The 14,484-nt window shown below is 27.2% G+C and overlaps 3 protein-coding genes across 3 annotated transcripts; 1 reads left to right on the top strand and 2 right to left on the bottom strand.

The window, feature by feature from the left end:
* Positions 1–1,748: 1,748 nt before the first annotated feature.
* On the top strand, positions 1,749–7,598 carry MOP (merozoite organizing protein, putative; the record flags this gene model as incomplete). Its single annotated transcript, XM_029004026.1, has 1 exon — positions 1,749–7,598. The coding sequence occupies one exon, from the start codon at positions 1,749–1,751 to the stop codon at positions 7,596–7,598; it is 5,850 nt and encodes a 1,949-aa protein (XP_028860756.1).
* A 429-nt stretch (positions 7,599–8,027) lies between these two features.
* On the bottom strand, positions 8,028–8,840 carry PmUG01_07028400 (conserved Plasmodium protein, unknown function; the record flags this gene model as incomplete). The annotated part of the gene is made up of 1 exon (XM_029004025.1): positions 8,028–8,840. One exon carries the CDS (start codon positions 8,838–8,840, stop codon positions 8,028–8,030), a length of 813 nt encoding a protein of 270 aa, XP_028860755.1.
* Positions 8,841–10,832: 1,992 nt separating this feature from the next.
* On the bottom strand, positions 10,833–10,982 carry PmUG01_07028300 (conserved Plasmodium protein, unknown function; the record flags this gene model as incomplete). The annotated part of the gene is made up of 1 exon (XM_029004024.1): positions 10,833–10,982. The coding sequence occupies one exon, from the start codon at positions 10,980–10,982 to the stop codon at positions 10,833–10,835; it is 150 nt and encodes a 49-aa protein (XP_028860754.1).
* Between the last annotated feature and the right edge of the window lie 3,502 nt (positions 10,983–14,484).

The following is a 14,484-nucleotide window of genomic DNA, read 5'->3' as shown; positions in this document are numbered from 1 at the left end:
CAATGTACACACCTCTCTATTATTCTGTATCTTTTTTTAAAAGTCTATCTTCAGTTATGTTTTTAAAAAGTAATTTTTCAGTTCATGATATAAACGTACATGGAGTAAGCTCATACGTACGTATGTTTATGTCTATAAATATATATGTATGTATATATATGTATGTATATATATGTATGTATGTATTTATATGTATGTATGTATTTATATGTATGCATTTATATGTATGTATTTATATGTATGTATTTATATGTATATATTTATATGTATGTATATGTATATATTTATATGTATTTATGTGTATATATTTATATATATTTATATGCATGTATTCGTATGTGGATATTTATACATCCGTGTGGTATGAAAACCCTTTTTTTGTGTACAACTATGGCATTTTTTTTTTTTAATTTGTAAACGTTTTTTTTTCCCATAAAAAAACACACGGGAAAGTAATGAATAACTTTTGTTGTGTTTTCATGGAAATATGTATAAATGGGTATACAAAAATGGGTATACATAAATGGTTATGCATATATATGTACATATATATGTATCTTATATATATACATACTGATATAACATCTTTCGCGTTTGACAATCAGCGCAATTGCTTACCTAAGCGCCAGGTACACGTTTATTATGCATACGTTATGCACATAAATACGTATATAACAAGCTGATGAATTTGCATTTAACTGCCACATACATTATACATTCGATATTTTTGTCATGTGTTTTTATATAAAAAAAAGAAAAAAAAATCTGTTTTTAAATAACTGATTAAATAAATTAAAACTGCTAAAAATAAATTAAAAAAGCGAATAGTAAAAATAGCAAAATTATTGCTAAGGATTACCAATTTTACAAAAAAAAAAAAAAAAAAAAAAAATGAAGTTTTAAAACGCGCGCATACGCATATATATGCACATATATATATATGTACAGCTTAAATTTTTACTTCTCCTTTTTTGTGCATTCGATTCATCATTTTGAAGAGAATTTAAATTTGAGAATTTGTAACGGACAAAAGTTAAAAAATAGTCTCGTACGCATATACATACGTATATTGTACATGTGCGTATGTATGTAGTGTAAAGTAATATATGTGCGACGTATGAGTATTATAAACGTTTACATTTATACATTCATAAAGTACGTGTGTACATGAGAATATATATACATATATATATATATTTACATGTATATATTTAAATGCGCTAATTTTTTGCCGTACTACGAAATTGTAGGGGCCTTTTCTTATCCCCCCTGTACTATACTGAAAATGTGTAAAATAATTTAGCTTAAATGCATTTAGAACTCCGCTGGAATGTACGCATAGATTTATACACATATATATGTACATAAATATATTTGCGTATATGCTGGCTCCTAGTATGTTATATTTGTTTTTTTACCCTTTTTTGTAATTCAAATCGAAGTTTGCTCTTGTTTTTACCATACATGATAATTAAAGGTAACGCCCAAAGGGGCAACGATGAAAGGATGTGCAGTAGAATAAGCGTGAAGTAGTTGTGTTATAGCGTATTTATTTGTACTTATAGATGTACCTATACACGTGCGTATATATGTGCATGTACGTGTGCATATATATATATACATATATATCTGCTTGTTCTCATGGCCACTAGTTTATAAACATTCACAGACACAATCACCATCGCAATCGCAGTTTTATTGAGTCGAAAAATTGCACTACTTTTCGTTCGAGAAAAAAATGAGGCAAAATGATGAAATCGTATAAGCTGAAAAAGACGAATGAAAGAAATCAAGAAGAGAGATTGAAAGGAGCAAATGACCGTAGTGTGCCTAACTTGATGAACTTAAAAATTCGAAATGAAAATATTCACATAAAAAATATCATAAGAACAATACATTATGTGTATACAAATAAATACGATAGTGAAACCGGATTTTCCTATATAAAAGATATATTAAAAAATATAATAAAAGGTAATATATATGATATTGAATATAAGAGATATATCAACGAATACTGTATATATGAATTATGCTCAAGGGTTCTTTTAAAGATTATAAAAAGTAATGCTAAGGATGAAAATTTTAATAATATTATGGACTTCTTATTTGATATATTATATTACTGTGATATATTACTATGTGAGAGTAGTAGAAAAAAAAAAAAGAAATGTACGAACTATAGTGATAACACTAATAGCAATCAAGAATATGAACTCGTTACAAAATTGTGGAATAGATTATTAGATAATATATTTCTTAAAGACAAGAAACAACGAATAAATTTATGTAAAATTATAAAAGCATTAGTTAAAAAAGCATGTGCATTACAAATTGATGTTTCAAATAAATTATGCAAAAAACATGTGAATATATTTTTATCCTTACTAAATGATAAGGATCATAATATTCGAGTGTTATGTTTGAATATACTAGAGCCCTTTCAAGATTTTAATACAAGAGCTAGTTACTTGAAATGTTTAGACGACTCTCATAATGTTGTCCGAATTAATGCTATAAAAAATATATCAATGTGTGTAGAAGACAGTAATGTAAATATGAATAATACTGCTACTACTACCACAACGAATAGTACCAACACTAATAATAATACATATGAATATTTAATAGTTCTAAAAAATTTTTTAGTTAGAATAAATGATATAAATCATAATGTACGAGTAAGTGTATATGAAAAATTAAAAAATTTTTATTTTTATATACCCTCGGATATGAAATTTGAGTTATTACTTTGTGGACTAAATGATAAAGACAAGTCAGTAAGAGAAAGCTGCTATAGCATGATCATCCACTGGGTTCAAATGTTTGATGATAAAATTGAAAATTTATTGTTACACCTTATAAATAGTGATATAGATAATGATATCATAGTAGAACAAATATGTAAAGTTCATTTGACTCATATTAGAAAAGGGATTATAAGAAATGTATCCATAGATTTTACTGATATCAAAAAGGGCTCTGAACAGATTGGTTTCGTGGATGAGGATGAGCAAGTAAAATATGGGGTCCACGATACCTGTGCAAACATAAAGGATAATGCACATGATAGAGATAATTATATAGAGAAAGACAGTGTTAACTACAATTTGAGCAGTAACACAAAGGACACAGGTGACTATAACATGAATGTGAGTGCTAACGATAACGTTGATGAGAGCCCCTACAACGACGTGTGGTTTAACTACTGCATAAACAATTTATTTTCTCTGAATGCTGCAGAGCTATATATTCTGAGGGTATATGTTCAACATTTTTCGGACGAGCAAGAGAAGGAAAAAATCGACGCGTTACAAGTAATTAACTGTATTTATTATTATTTGCACCTTAGTAAATTTAATGAAAAATTATACTACAACAGAAAGAATTATATCAACTGTGTTGAGAATAATGAAACTGATCAAGCGGACAATCAGAACTTGTTTTGTTCATGTGGCAAAAATAAGATCGACATGAAAACATTGGAAGAACAAAGGAAAAAGAAGTTTATAGAAAGCTCTATTTTTGATGACGAGTACTGTGATAAGTGCATATACTATAGTACAGTAAAGGTGAGCAAGTTACCCCTAGAGGGAGTAGACAAGTCCGTTCGATATGATGGCTCAAACACTAGTAGTAGAGGTGGAAATAGCACAAGTGGAAATGCGAATGATGACGCAAACACTCTGGAGAGCGTGCTGATAAATGAAGATAACATAAACGAAAACTACAATTACATATGCAACATTAAAAATTTATTGCTCATATGCAAATACTTGGATATCATAGAGACATATCAGGTGGATAAAATATTACAATGTTGTTCAACAGTCTTGTTAAGAGGCCCATTGAGGGAAGTTATCATTAAATGTATGTTGAATAATACCGGTGTAAATTATTACAAACTGCAAAAGGGGCATGTGACATGTGCATATTGGTTAAGTAATAGTTATATATATGCTTGTTTAGAGTTATTAAGACAAATGATATATATTAAAAACAAAAATGATGATAGAAATGATATAGAAATTAACTTAACCAATCAAATACTAAGTATTATATCTGATATAAAAGAGCCATTTGAAAATACAGAAAATGAAAATGAATTTATACATACGAATATTAACTTAATGGAGGAGGAAAAAAAACTAAATAAAAATATAATGAGAAATGAGAAGCAGGATAAGAATCCTTTAACTTTAGTGTTTAACAACATAATGAATGTAGAAAATGATACAATATTTGACATAATAAGAAAAAAAAATTTAAATACCTTATCCATTGAGCATTTATTAGTTTTGTGCAAGAAAATGCAGCATAAGTTGGATGTCACTGAGGCCAAGATCAAGGATCTAACTGAGATGGAAAAGGAAAGGGGAAATGAGACTGTTCCGTGTGGGTACGAGGCTACTACGCCTGTGGATGCATCTGCCCCACACATGGATGAGGTTTGGTCAGGAGACGGAACAAAAAACGGAGGGAGTATCAACAACATCGAAACATATGGCAATGATGAATCCACCACCATTTCAGCGTTCCACGAACAGATACGATTGCACACAGAAATATTTTTAAAACAAATAACTATGCTTAGTTTGCTTCGACTTGAGCTAAAAAGGAGGTGGCTTCGTATATTATTCATATTAGAATGTTTCTTATGTAAAAGTAAATCTCATTGTTCTTTCGACTCGGCACTTAGGGAATTTCCAAATGAATTATTATTACCAGCATTAAATTTCTGTTGTTCTATTATGCCAGAATGGGATGATAAGGAAATAGAAGATCAATTTTATGATATCATTGTTTCTAAATGTTTAGGAAACTGGTGTATGTTTATCAGTAATGATGATGAGTTGAAGAAGCAAATTTATGCATACAAAACTGCAATTGTAGATACATGTGAAGTTTTAAATAATTGTCTTTTACATATTGAGCGTATTCATTCGAATGTGTATCCTAGTATTTATAGTAAAGCAAATATTGATTTGGTAGTAGTAGGTGATAAGGGGCAGATTGGTAACAGGAATATATCAAATGAAGAGGGGAATTACGGGAAAGCTGAAAATTATAATAGTAATAGTAATATTAACAGTGGTAATACTTATAAATGTAATAATAATGAGGAGGATGATGGTATTAGTAGTTATATATTTTATGACTACAATCCACCAAATGAATGTTTGTTGAATTACTTTGCCACTAATCAGAACGCATGGTATGAATATAAAGTACTACTAGAAAAGTTAGAAATAAATACATTAAGATGTGAGATATATATATGTGTGTTAGGTGATCTTTTAATGACTCATCCTAATTTATATAATGATGAACTAATAATATATGCTGTTGAAAATATATGGAATTATCTAATGGGTACAATAAATACAAGTAAATACATCCAATCAATATGTTTAAGAGTTTTTTGTAAATTATTGCTGACTGAATATTTAGGAAATTATATCTACAAACTGTCTAATGAAGAAATATATAAATTAATGAAGATTTCATCAAACAGATTAAGGGCTTTATTTGAAATGTGCTTTCTAATTTCACCATCAACATATAATTGTGTTCAAGATTTTAAGAAAATTAGCACATGCACTATTACAAATATTAATTCCCATGACAAATTATTTTTATTCTCTGTCTTTTCTATGTATCCTTCTATGAGTGAAACGAACTTACTAGTCTTTCATTATACTCTTGAAGAAGTAATTTTGAAAACGTGTGAAGGGGTTTTAAAATATAAACTCAAAACCATTAATTTTACGAATATCTTAACATTTATGATTTTCACTATATTACATAAGGCAAATATTCAATTCTTAGTCGCTAATTTTGTAAAGTATATTAAGTGGATCCTTTTAATTATAATAGAAAAAGGAGTAGCTCTAACAAACAAGTCTAAGATTATAGAGCTTGTTTTTAAAATTATTCAAATATATCTTTTTCATGATTTGAACGATTTAAAAAATTTTGAAAAAAACAAATCCTACGAAAATAAGGATATAAAAAAAAGAGGGAGGAAGAAAAAAACAAACACACAAGATATACAAAATGATAAAAAGGAACAAATAGATAGAGAAATAGAAAAGGAGTATGAAAAGGAATTTGAAAAAGAAATGGAAAAGTTCCAAAATAATAAAGAAGAAGGTGAACATAAAACTTTTACCATATTTCTTAAGAGCATACTTACCAATGTAAATACAACCATTAAAGATTTGAAAATATTCTACGTCTTAATAAATTTTTCTATGCATTCTCCTGATATCATTAAGTCAAAAAATGAAATAAGATACTGTGAAATGATTAAAGAATGTATAGACAAAAAAATTGAAGAAATTAAAAGTTACTTTATTAAAAAGGGGTATATCGTGAGAAACGGAAACGAGGGGGAGATCCAGGGTAAAGAAGACGAAAATGGAAAAAAAAAGGAAAATGAAAATGATATCGAAAATGAAAAACAAACTCAAAGCAGTAGTCGTACAAATGGAGGGAATTTGCTCAATGTAAAGGAGATAGAGGAATTAAAGGAGGAATATATCTACGAGGAAATCATCGAGGATTACGCTAATTATATCGGAACACTACCTTCCAGGAGCTTTTCGTATCCTTTAATTCCGAGGGGTATAGATAATGAAGGGGAGATGACCAAGCAAGAGATCCTCGACCAGATAAACTGTAACAGTATTAGCAATATTAACAATATTGACAGAGTTAACAATATTGACAGAGTTAACAATAGTGACAGAGTTAACAATATTGACAGAGTTAACAATATTGACAGAGTTAATACTGACAGAGTTAATACTGACAGAGTTAACAATATTGACAGAGTTAACAATATTGACAGAGTTAACAATATTGACAGTATTAACAATAATAATAATTGTAACTATGCAAGCTTGCGCGCTAGTGAGGTTAGTGTAGGCTTGCAACGGGGTGAAGCTAATACAGACTTGTGGCGGAATGGCGGCAGTGCAAACTACAAGGGACTCGTTAAAAATACAGCTAGACGGAGTAACGAAAGTGATGGCTATAATAATGCACAGGTTAAAAACATACTGGAAGAATTTGCTGATGCCAATGATAGTCTACTCGATATTAGCCGTAATAGTTGTATGGACAGAGATGAAAATTATATTAATAAAAATAAGACACATATTAAATCGATTCCCAATGATAATAGTGTTATGAATAATAACCATGCGCTTAACTTTACTACAAGAAATAGCGATGAAACGGTGTTATATCACGATAAAGATTATTCCACATATGTAGGTGATAGTGGGGAACATATCAAAAATGCGGAAAAGAAAAATGATCATCATGACTATGTTAATACTACTACTAATAATAACAATACTGATATCAAACATATGTTAGAGAAATTAAATATAACCTCAAGTGAAGACAGCCCAGAAAATGAGCCTTCTTCATCTAGTCTAAATGATTATGAAAGTGCAAAAAATTACGCAGATCTCAATGATGACAATAGCAGTTGTAGCAGTTTCAATAGTAATGACTCAACCGCCATGGCATTTAAGAGATTGAACAAGTTGAAAAGGACAAGCTACACAAATGTCGTTTCGAAGTAGTGCTAATAATATTTCACTAGTTTCGTAATATGTGTTCATCGTATTTTTCCTTCGTTATTTGTGTCTTTTTTGTTTATTTTATTTTATATATTCCATTTTGCTTTGATTATAAAAAACTTATTTAAAGAAAAAGAAATGTTTTTAATAGACGCAAAAATGTATGTAAAGACTTATGTTTACAAGTGCGCGTATTTCTTTTTTTTTTTTTTATTTATTTCTAATTTAAAAACGCGCATTTAAAATAAAAAAAAAAAAAAAAATTAACAAATAAAAATTTAATGAATACGCAAATGTGCTTGCACATGCAGACAGATATGAGTCACGCTTGGCATTTATGGGCCTCTGTCTTATTTACGCATCTGTCCATTTTCCTATATATCTGACTACCTGCTCCTTCATTTACGCGCTTCTTTACCCCTTTTCTGTGGATTAACTTTCGATCGTCTTCATTATTTGGTCAATCACTTGCACAACTGTGGGATCATTTATGTAATGGGAGAGATAAGAGATCTTGTCATTTGATAAGGAAAACTGTTTAAAAACTGAACGCACGTAATTGTTTTTTAGGAGTAGTTTTAAAGCTAGGTCTTCCTTTAATTTGTGCTTTTGCTCGTTAGTAAGGCATTCACTCTGTATATAATCTGGACATGGGGACTGCTCATTTTGTTCATAATAGGCAAAAAAAAAATTATCGTTATTACTATAAGTTGTCGCAGCAAGAGTAGCAGTAGGAGTCGACGTAGAATCCCCATTCATACTTTCTACCTGTAACATGCACAGTTTTTTCCTTCTCTGGTCCAAACACTCTTTCTGATTGTGCTTATTGAAACAGGGTACTGAACAATAATATTCATAGCAGCATGTAAATTTATACTTTCTCTCGTTTTGCATACAAACTATACACAGGTCATTTTTTTTTAATTTTTTATTGCCTTTATGAGAAGAATCATTAATAACTTTTCTTTTCTTAAAATTTGAGCTATTATTATTAGGAGAGATACTTAATTCCTTTGAAATTTTTAAATTATTCTGATTACTTTTTGTATTTATATATTCACAATCTTTTTCTTCTTTACTATCTTCTTCTATAGTATCACCAAAGAAACAGAAGTCATTTTCAAAATTATTGTACTCCCTATTTCCATTAACATAATTTGATTCATTGTAACACATAATATTCTCACCAAAGTTACTGCTATAATTTTCTAGGTCGTATCTGTAATTGCATTCATAATCATCCATCGTAACGATTTCTAGAAACAGCGGCAACGGTACTCGTCTTACTATGCGTTTTGTACATGCACATGAACATAAAGTGATACATACATATATACGTGCATAAATATATACATATATAGGGCATATAAATGTGCGCGCGTTTATATACTTATCTTGAAGGATAGGCAAAATTACTGTATATGGATAACAGTTAAGCTAAACTTCTGTAATTAATATGCCGTCTAAACTCAATTTTTTTGTGTATACATTGGAATGGATGAGCTAATTATGTTTCTATGCATAAATATATATGCACATGTACGTATATACAGGCATACATACGTAATATATATATTTGTGAAAATGCAAATATGTAAAATACACTTGCACACGCGTGCTGTGAAAAAGCGCAATTTGTTTTTACATTATTGTGCTTTTGCATGTACACTTCCCATTTTTATATTAACTCGTTCATAATTTTGTGTCATCAATTTGTATCTTTTTTGGGAATAAATCTGTTAACCTACGTTACTTTTGCATATCTTTACTTAAAAATACAAACAATTCAAAATTGCATTTAAAAAAAACAATTTAGTTCAAAATAATTTCACCAGTAAAATACTCATTCTTAATTTACTGTTAAAAGTTAAAGGTCAAATATAGAGAAAAACAAAAAAAGGAGTTGCTACACGTTGCAGTATTGATTCCCTGTATTTATTGTATATATAAAATTCGTTTAAATAAATGTTTATATATATATATAAAACATATTCATGTAATATATTTACAAATTAATATATTATAAAAATCAGAATAAATTAATATTCAAAAAAAAATTATAACAAATTTGCATAATTATTTATGTACAATATTCTCACAAAATTAAAATTAATATTTTCTGTTTTGTTTTTCTAATTTGTTTTTTCACTTTTATTTCTCAGTTTTTCCGTTTTTCCGTTTTTCCGTTTTTCTGTTTTTCTGTTTTTCTGTTTTTTTGTTTTTCCTTTTTTTGTTTTTTTTCTTTTTTTTTTTTTTTTTTTTTTTTTCTTCTTTTTTGGTTTTTTTTTTTTTTTTTTTCTCTCCTTTCGGGTTTTATTAAAAAATATAATTATGGCGGTAAACACAATATGAAAAAAAAAAAAAAAAAAATCATAAAAATAGTGGAAATATTTTTATATATATCTTTTCTCATGCAACTGTTACATATGTATTATGTATATACGTGAAGGTAAAATATAAAAATGCACATGACGATAAAATAAATACCGTATGAATTATAAAAATGTATTGAACATAAACACTTGATTGTCCCCCTTCGTCTACTCTTTAAAAAAAGCCTATATGTAACTGAAGTGCATGAATGTTATTTTTAACTCTAATTTTACGTAATTTTTAGCGCTAATTTTACATAATTTTTAGCGCTAATTTTACGTAATTTTTACGCTAATTTTACGTAATTTTTACGCTAATTTTACGTAATTTTTACGCTATTTTTACGTAATTTTTACGCTATTTTTACGTAATTTTTAGCGCTATTTTAACATTATTATTAACGCTGTTTTTAACGTACTTTTTACTCCATTTTCAATGCAACTTTTTAACAATCTCGTTAAAATAAATGCATGTTATATAGAATTATGCGCATATATTTAAGTCTTCTTGCTTTCACTTAGATATAATAACATACCTTTTCTCAGCATTCATCTTTCATTTCAAATGTATAAACAAATAAACACATATAAATGTATAAATTTACGCATACACTTTTTACCTAAAATTTTATTAAAAGGGCATGTAGCTATATACATATATATAAATACGTATACATATAAGTATGGTAAACAGTACAGTGGTATCTATCTACTTTTGTGTATACGTTCATTTTACCATTATGCCGTAATATGTAGCCTCAGAGCTGCAGCTTTATTTTGTTTACTTTATGTTATATAGCTTTAATTTCTTTTTTTTAATTTTTTTCCTTTTTCTCCTATATTTTTTTTTTTTTTTACCCCCTTTTCAATCTGCTCTCTTGCTAAATAAACTAATGACCATTGGAACTGACCTAATGACAAATACAATGCCTGCTAAAACCCTAACTTTATACTTCAACTCGTTTAGCAATATTTCTTTGGGGGATTCCTCATTCGTGTTATTTAACAAAAACATTTTTGAAAAGGAGAAAATGTGATAACAAAAGCAAAAATAAAAACAAAAAAAAGTTTAGTTCATGCGCGAATATTTAAGTATGAATTTTACTTATATATATGCATATATATTATATATACATACGTATGCATATTTATACGTATACTCTCATGTATGTACATATATATATATATTTACATAGGCTACACTGTTAATGCTATGCATTTTTTTAAAAAGGAAAAATAAAAAAGATTATTTCCTGTAAAAAGTAAATATAGTATCTTTTTATTTTTTTAAGTGTTTAATATCATAAAAAAATTATTCTTCTATTATTTCTATATGTTTACATACGTATACAATTTTAATAGGATTTTTTTTAAACAATTTTTTTTTGCAAAAGATCAAAAAAATTATTTCGCAAAGATGGGTTATAGTGACGTGAACATGCGCGTAATTTTATATATACATATATATATATAATATATGTATGTTACTATATATGTATACGAATCATGCTCATAAACGTAGCTATATAGCACATTTTAAATATATGTGCATATTTAATTTGTTGTGAAGAATAAAAAAATTGTTTAAGTGCTTAATGATTAATTGTAATGTTATGAAAATTTTTTTTTTTTTTCTTCCCATTTTTACGACATTTAACAGATTAAGTAGAAAAATATAAGTGAGAGATCCCATTATTTAAAAAGAAATGAAAAAAAAGCGCTTTCAATTCAAATTGGTATAAATATATATATTATATATATGTATATGTTTATATATGTAAAAATATATGAGTATATAATCAAAGAATGGGAAAATTTTAGAAATTCTTGTTTGTTAATAAAAACATTTATGGCATGAAATATATGTTCATTTTTATATTTACATTACGCTTTAAAAAAGGAATTTTTTTTTTTTAACAAAAAGATAGGTTAGAATACAAAGCCCGAATAAATAAGAAAATTTCGTTTTTCAACAATTACCTATTTCTACAGGCAACTACATGTATATTATATATATATATATATATACATGTTTTTGTATATATATACGTATATGTATGAGCGCGTATGCTTTGTGCATATATGACGAAGCCTATTAATCTCCATTTAGGAAACAACATTAAAATATTATTTCGCCCTGCAATATATAATAGCAGGTTGCCAACTTTTCGAAAATTATATATGTGCGTGGCTTTTTACCAATATGAGAAGAGCACAGGTAAATAACATTTGTGGGTGTACTAAAAAATTAATTTTTACATCTTTTTTACGATATATTGTTTGTGCATATAAATATATTATATGTGGGCATTACATATACTAATTAAACAAAGTAGTTATTTACCAAATGGAATGACCCATTTTGCAAAATTTTTACAGTAATATATTTTGTTAGGATTATTTGGCTTCATAATTTAACATATATGTTTATATGTATGTCGTTCACCCGGGAAAAAGCGTATAAGAGAACAAAACGCTGTAGGTATGAAAATGCTTTTTTCTTCAATTATTACATTCATCTTTTGAAGATGAATATAGAATAATATTATGTGGCCTTATTATTTTTTTAAAACTTTAAACCACGACAGTGTGTATATCCATTTGAAAAAAGAAAAAGGATTTATGGTTAAAAAAAAGAATATCCTGAACAGTACATAATTATTACGAAACAGTTCCTTTTTAATTTGTGTTTACTCTTCCTGCATAAGTACTTCAATGACAACATAAGTTACGAGAAGGTTACGCCTTTTCATATGTCGACGTTTAAGATTTCACGATAAACTTGGTGATAAAACGTTTCTTATATTTCGCGTGAACCTTTGTACATGTAAACACTATTATATACACACGTATATGCATACATATACACACACAAATATACGTACTTATATACATATGTATATACACACAAATATACATACTTATATACATATGTGTACACACACAAATATACATACTTATGTACATATGTATATACACACAAATATACATACTTATGTACATATGTACATACACACAAATATACATACTTATATACATACGTATATAAGCACAAATATACATATATATATTTACGTTAAAATACATACGATGAAAGGAATGCACAAAAAAACACATGTTAATTATATTAAAATTACGCTTTATCATTTTAGCTTCAATTTGTACATATAATACAATTTTAGCGTATTTTTTTTAAGCCCATAAAAAACATTTATGCTGCTAATTTATTTCATCTGTATTATTGCTTTTATTTGGTCACTGTAAACACAAAGCTAAGTTTTTGTTAAAACAAAATTATAAAGGAAAATTGTTTATTCCTTAACTTACAGTATAAATTACATTCCAAAATAAAAAAAAAAAAAAGAATAAGGAAAAGGAAAAAACGGTAAATACGTTACAATCATTTGATTATTTTTTTTGAACTATAACCTTATATCATTGAGTTTTTTTTTTTTTTTTTTTTTTTTTTTTTTGCTTATAGATTAAAAACTATTTTATTTACGAAATGTGTTCAAAAATAAGCTGTGTGCGAAATTAAACAAACAAAACAGTTTTAACAGACCAATTTTTTTAGTTTTCTTGTTATGTATACATAACAGAAACATAGTATTATTTTTTTTTTTTTTTTCTGCGTGTTCATATGCTTACCCTTCTTATAAAGAGAATACACTTGCACACACAATAGCCTAAAAAGTTCATGTAAATATATATACATACAAAATACTTATATATATACAAAATATATATAAGATACTCATTTGTGTATGGTACGACTCGTCCTGTATAAATTTAAATATTTGCCAAAAGAGGCATATATATTTAATAAATCATAATAAGCATACACACATAAGTATATATATATATATATATATATGTATGCATATATGAATATAATTCTTAATTTTTTTTTTGGTTTTTTTTTCTTTAGAGCGTTCATGAAAACGATATTCCTACAAATGTTGAGTTAAAAAAAAAAAGGCCTCATGAGTGCAGAAATAATAGGCAATTGAACCATTTAATTCTAGTTCTTTTTTATAGCCTATGTTGTGAATGTACATTTTTTATATAGCTTTTCTATATTAGCGCAGGAAAAAAATGACATACGCACACACATATGTGCACTTAAGCGTGTATATATATAATACATACATATATATATATATATATATATATGTATGTATATATATATATACGTACACATAAATATAAAATGACTAATAAGGGCAATGGATTTGCACATACGTAAAGAAAAGGACAACCCGAAAAAACGCCGTTGTTAACATTCATAGCCCAATATAATTTTAAAAATATAAAAAAATATGAATATTAATTTAGTGCATATACTATTTATTATTAATAATTAAACATCTTTGTTCCATTAAGGATAAAACCCCTTCTATTTTTTACCTTCATGCTCATAGTGCCTATTTCATGTATCACATTATTATGCTTTATCAATATATTTTTTTTTTTTTTTTTGCTTTAAAGCATTAATTTACGTATAAAAATTAAAAAAT

Source organism: Plasmodium malariae (genome assembly GCF_900090045.1).
Source record: "Plasmodium malariae genome assembly, chromosome: 7".
NCBI classification, from domain to species: Eukaryota; Apicomplexa; class Aconoidasida; order Haemosporida; family Plasmodiidae; genus Plasmodium; species Plasmodium malariae.
This window is presented reverse-complemented; position numbering and strand designations above follow the sequence as displayed.